The sequence below is a fragment of the Triticum aestivum genome, chromosome 4A (assembly GCF_018294505.1).
Source record: "Triticum aestivum cultivar Chinese Spring chromosome 4A, IWGSC CS RefSeq v2.1, whole genome shotgun sequence".
NCBI lineage: Eukaryota > Viridiplantae > Streptophyta > Magnoliopsida > Poales > Poaceae > Triticum > Triticum aestivum.
In genome coordinates, this window is record NC_057803.1 from 49,044,154 (window position 1) to 49,049,727 (window position 5,574).

Sequence of the window (5,574 nt, forward strand, 5' to 3'; positions counted from 1 at the left end):
CTAAACAGTTGCGGAAGATTTGAGAGTCGCGTTGGAAATGTCCTTAGGTCCTGGTGCACTCTTGCTCGGCGGCCTAATCCTGTTATGACTGAGTTTTGCTTTATTTGAGGGCTTTCTCATTATTTTATATCGTTTGACCCTGTACTTATGGTTTGTGCTTGATCTATAAAACAGGGGGATTTTTTTTCGTAAAAACCTAGCAGACAATAAATCCAGCTAGACCACGCACCCTTGCATCCAGACGGGACGAGTTCAACTCTCGATAGATCTTCCTTAACAATTCTATGTTTCTCCGGGAACAAGCCATCACGTTCCTTCATGCCGATGGGCGCCGCCGATGTTTAGGACCAGGTGCGGTGATCCGTTCGATTCAAGGAACAGGGGAAGCACATTCTTCCTCAGACAATGGGACGCGGCGAATACCCAAAGCTAACAGTCAAAAAAGTCATGCAAATATCACTCCCTGAAGTGAAACGTCAAGCAAGCACTTTGAAATCGCAGAACGCCGTCCATTTCTTCAGAAAGTGTCAAGCAAATACCGATGAAGAGCCGTTGTTATAAGAAAGAAGAAAATGGACCGGACGTGTCTGCGCGTAGATACAATATTCAGAGTAGCCTTAAGCCATGCATGGTGCGGCTGCACGAGCGTCCACATGCATGGGCACGCTAGCCCGCCTCTCTCGTGATGACCATGCCGAGTCCCTCCAGCAAAGGCTATATATACACGGACATTAATCAAACTATCAGAACCAAACCCTCACTGATACAAGAACAAACACATAAGCTACAACACAGAGCTTCCCATCCCAGATCAGCTACGTACAGATAGACAAGTTGGTGAGTTTAATTTGCAAGGGCATCCACATCCAGCGACAGACATGGCGTCGGCTCCAGCTCGAGCTATTGCGGTGGTGGCTCTCGTGTTCGCCTGCTCTGGGCTGGCCATGGCCGCGGACAACGCGCCGACATGGCTGAGGGCGCATGCGACGTTCTACGGCGGGGCCGATGCCTCTGACACCATGGGTAAGTAGCTTATTTCAAAGTCATGTATGGGCCACTTGAATAGTTTTTTTTCAAGAGTACGCCAATAGCATACCTTAGTTTTATAGAAGGGGCCAATAGCATACTTTAGCTTTATAGAAGGGGCCAATTGAATAGTGAATACCACATCTCGTGCGGCACGCGGACGGCGGCGCTGAGCCAGGCGCTCTTCAACGACGGCGCGGCGTGCGGTCAGTGCTACAAGATTGCTTGTGACCGCAAGCTTGCGGACCCGATGTTCTGCAAACCCGGCGTCACGGTGACAATCACGGCCACAAACCTTTGCCCGCCAAACTATGCACTCCCGAGCGACAATGGAGGATGGTGCAATCCTCCGAGGCCGCACTTCGACATGGCGCAGCCGGCCTGGGAGAAGATTGGTGTGTACAAGGGTGGCATCATCCCTGTCATGTACCAGAGGTAACATCACACGAATATTTATCACTGTTATGTGCCTGTCTGCAAGTTAGTAAAGCCGATTTCTGCAGGGTTCCATGCGTGAAGAAAGGTGGGGTGAGGTTCAAGATCGGTGGTCACGATTACTTTAACCTAGTTAACGTATTCAACATGGGAGCTGCCGGATCGATCAAATCGATGGATATCAAGACCTCTGATTCAGACGCATGGGCGCCAATGGCTCGTAACTGGGGCGCGAACTGGCAATCTCTAGCGAATCTTACCGGGAAGATGCTCTCATTCAGATTGACCAACACAGATGGGCAGACGCTTGTGTTCAACAATATTGTGCCAACTGGATGGACGTTTGGGCAAACATTTGCGAGCAAATTGCAGTTTTAACTGATCACTGCCAATGGAGCGATTTATTAGGATGTCAGTGGTTTGTGAGCATATCATCACACATTGGAGAGATGTCTGTAATTTCTTTATTTATGGTGTGGTGCTTTAAATATTAATTTTAAGCACTACTTGTGTACATATATTGATTAATTGGTTACCCTCATGTAGCTCCAATATCTTTGTACGAGTTTAACTTGTTATACATATTTGTGTTTTTATTAATTTGGATGGTGTATATAGAACATGATTGGTTCTACCGAGTTACCTCGAACGTTTATTCTCTCGCTTTGGTTGTTCCTTAGGTGACTCAGAAATAACCATTCCAAATCAATAATAATAACCCATTAGTATAGATAATGGCCTTAGAAGCCATTGTACAATACAACCCTCAGACGGATCCCATGCCTAGAAATATTTTGGCGTGAAAAACACTTATCAAACAAAAAAATTCCCCTTTTACCTCAGAATTGGCTTCGGTTATCATGAAAAATCCACTTCAAATATAATATATGTAAAAGGCCTACCAAACACAAAAAGGAAAAGAAAATAGAAACTAAAAGTGCAACAGTTAATGGGACAGTACAAGATCAACCTCGAGAATATCAGGATTAAACTCAATGAAAAGACGAGTACACAATGCATCATGGAAACTCATGGATTTTTTTGGCTCAAGAGCTTGGATGTACAAGAAAACATATCATACTTAGTGCAAAAATGATTAACCATAGGAAGAATTTAAGATCAAAATCCAAAACATACAAGATCATAACATGTAAGCCGCTTTTACATCGAACCATGTGCTAATGGGCGGAAAGATAAACATACGAGATTTTTTGCCTTGTTAAACTTTACATTTACCAAATATGAATTATGTCTTGATTATGGTAGGGCGCTAAGCCCCTCATACGACAATGAGGTTAGAAGGGACAATTGACACCAAGAACTCTTTGGAAATCCTTTTGTTAGTAGGTTATATTGTTACTTATTTCCAGAAGAAGACACCAATGCTATTGAGGAGGCCATGGCATTTCTCCTTTTATTAATGAGAAACTCCCCTTTAATGAAACTAAAGTGTCATACTCTCATGTTAGGCATTTTTTTATGACATGATTTCTTTGAAATCCTCTAGATTGTTTAAGGACCAGACCGTGGGGGCATATCAACCTTGTGCAATACCCTGTAAACAAAATGAGTACTCATGTTGCTCCCTCCCTGGGAGGCATGGGTGGTAACACTAGAGGCTCAGACTCCTTCCCCTCTACCACATCCTCTACCTCGTCGTTTTCGGTAGAATATGTCGGGTAACCATCTTGGTCTATGATGGCAGTGTAGCATGATCGATGCATTGTGGTATGGCGAGCCCGATGTGGGCTAGGTGGGCCGCACCATGGTCAAGCGGTGGCACTGGTGGGCTTTGGCATGAGGCGATGGCTTGTCATCACTTCCCACTAGTAAGGATGTGGTGGTAGCAGATGGATTGGACTTAGCTCCACGATGATGCAGAAGCAATGCCAACTTCTTTTTCCACAAGGTTTATTTTTGCCCGCAGGTGCAGATGAAGTTGATGCTCTGTCTTACCACGTCGACAGTGGTTGGTCTCCCTCCCATGGGCTCATTTGGTCAAGAGGCTCAAGGCTCTAGCAGAAGTTTGATCTTTGGTGTGGGTCGATGACAATGATTATGTCACTCGAGGGAATGTTTCTCCTCCTTGGTGGCATGCTCGATTATGGCCATTCATGTATGTGGATGACATGGAGGCTGTTGGTGTGGCCACTCCCTTCCCCGGCGTTTCGCGGGGTGGTCGTGTACAGTTTCGGGCAAAAGATTGGTCTTTAATGAGTTGATACCGTCAACAATGGCGCCCTCGGGTATCATTTTCCTCATCGGAGGCGTTTCGGAGGAACCCGCACGCCACTACCTGGGTAGCGGATATATTGGTGGTTATTGTCGAGATAGGTCGGCGTTGGCGTTTTTTCTCTATTTCTTTTTTATTTCATTTTCTTCACCCTATTTTTGGCTTAGTTTTCCTCATAAAGTGAGTTATCTATACATTTATTTTATTTTATATGTATGAAATGAGCAGGAGCATCCTATCTCTAACGAGTTTCGTCATAATAATATCAACAGTGCGCAAGCATGCAAACCTAACCACTTACCGCCTAAGAGGTACATGCTTACAATAGGCCCGCATCGCTCTCATCGGAGCGTCACGGACGGAACTTTATGCCGTTGTCGCCATCTCCCTCCTCCTCCCTCGCCTCATCGCCACCACATGGCCCCTTCGGAACCATCCTCTCTAGTATGTGCCACAACGCATCTAGGATGAATCTTGAGAGGTGGCGGTTGATGTGTGCACACTGGCAGATGCATTGTTTGGTGTGGTGGCATGGAGCCTTGCCTCACATGCTGGGGTCTCCATCGACGTTGCTAGAGGCCCACGACTGCTGCTTGGGGCGACAACTAGTGTTCGCAACAAGCGGAAGTTAGGGCGGCAGCCTCGAAGCTTGGGCGGCGATCCTGCTGGGCGACACGATGGGGGATACATCTCTCAAATCTCGAGTTGCGCCTTCATCCTGGGCGAAGGAGAGGCACGACAGCTGGCCAGTGTGCATTCTCGCACGTGTGCAACCGCTTGCAATGGGCGCATGTGTAGTCGGCCCTCCTCAAATCTTGCTCGGGAGGCAGTGGAGGAAGCTGATACGTCCCTGTCGTATCTATAATTTTTGATTGTTTCATGCCAATATTATACAAGTTTTACATACTTTTGGCAACTTTTTATTTGATTTATTGGACTAACCTATTGATCCAGTGTCCAGTGCCAGTTTCTGTTTTCCGCATGTTTTTTGTATCGCAGAGTATCCATTTCAAATGAAGTCCAAACGCAATAAAATTTTACGAAGAATTATTTTGGAATATATGTGATTTTTGAGAGTTGGAATCACCGCAAATGGAGGCCCACACAGGGCAGAAGACACCAAGATGTGCTAGAGGCCCCTGGCGCGCGGTGGTGGGTTGTGCCCACCTCGTACATCGGTTGGACCTCTACTTCGGGTGCAATGAAGCTTATATCCGGAAAAAAACCATGTTAAAATCTCAGCGCAATTGGAGTTACAGATCTCCAGGAATATAAGAAACGGTTTTCAGCCAGATATGGGGAGCGCGAAACAGAAGAGAACAGAGAGGGAGATCCAATCTCGGAGGGGTTCTCGCCCCTCCCATGCCATGGAAGCCAAGGACCAGAGTGGAAATCCTTCTCCCACCTAAGGAGGAGGCCAAGGAAGAAGAAGAAGAAGGAGGGGGGGTCTCTCCCCCTTGTCGTTGTCAAAACTGGCGAATCTCGGGTAGGGGGTCCCAAACTGTGCGTCTGAGGTTGATGGTAATAGGAGGCAAGGAACGCAATATTTACCCAGGTTCAGGCCCTCTCGATGGAGGTAAAACCCTACGTCCTGCTAGATTAATATTGATGAGTATAGGGGTTACAAGACTTGATCTACCACGAGATCGTAATGGCTAAACCCTAGAAGTCTAGCCTATATGATTATGATTGTTCTGTCCTCCTCTAAGGATCTAGCCCTCCGGTTTATATAGACACCGGAGGAATCTAGGGTTACATAAAGTCAGTTACAGTGAAAGGAATCTTCATATTTGGTCGTCAAGCTTGCCTTCCACGCCAAGGAGAGTCCCATCCAGACATGGGTAGAGTCTTCGGTCTTTGTATCTTCACAGCCCATCAGT

The 5,574-nt window shown here is 46.4% G+C and overlaps 1 protein-coding gene across 1 annotated transcript; it reads left to right on the plus strand.

Annotated features, from left to right (window-relative positions):
• The first annotated feature begins 878 nt into the window (after positions 1-878).
• LOC123081736 (expansin-A24-like) lies at positions 879-1,839 on the plus strand. The gene is made up of 3 exons (XM_044504275.1): positions 879-1,027; positions 1,141-1,461; positions 1,530-1,839. The coding sequence occupies exons 1-3, from the start codon at positions 879-881 to the stop codon at positions 1,837-1,839; spliced, it is 780 nt and encodes a 259-aa protein (XP_044360210.1).
• Positions 1,840-5,574: the final 3,735 nt, after the last annotated feature.

Bases quoted from the DNA above. Each gene is read 5' to 3' on its own strand.
- LOC123081736 (XM_044504275.1), top strand. From the start codon at position 879: ATGGCGTCGGCTCCAGCTCGAGCTATTGCGGTGGTGGCTCTCGTGTTC. The intron at 1,028-1,140 runs GTAGCTTATTTC...TTAGCTTTATAG, and splicing joins GCCTCTGACACCATGGGTAA to AAGGGGCCAATTGAATAGTG. The intron at 1,462-1,529 runs GTAACATCACAC...CGATTTCTGCAG, and splicing joins ATCCCTGTCATGTACCAGAG to GGTTCCATGCGTGAAGAAAG.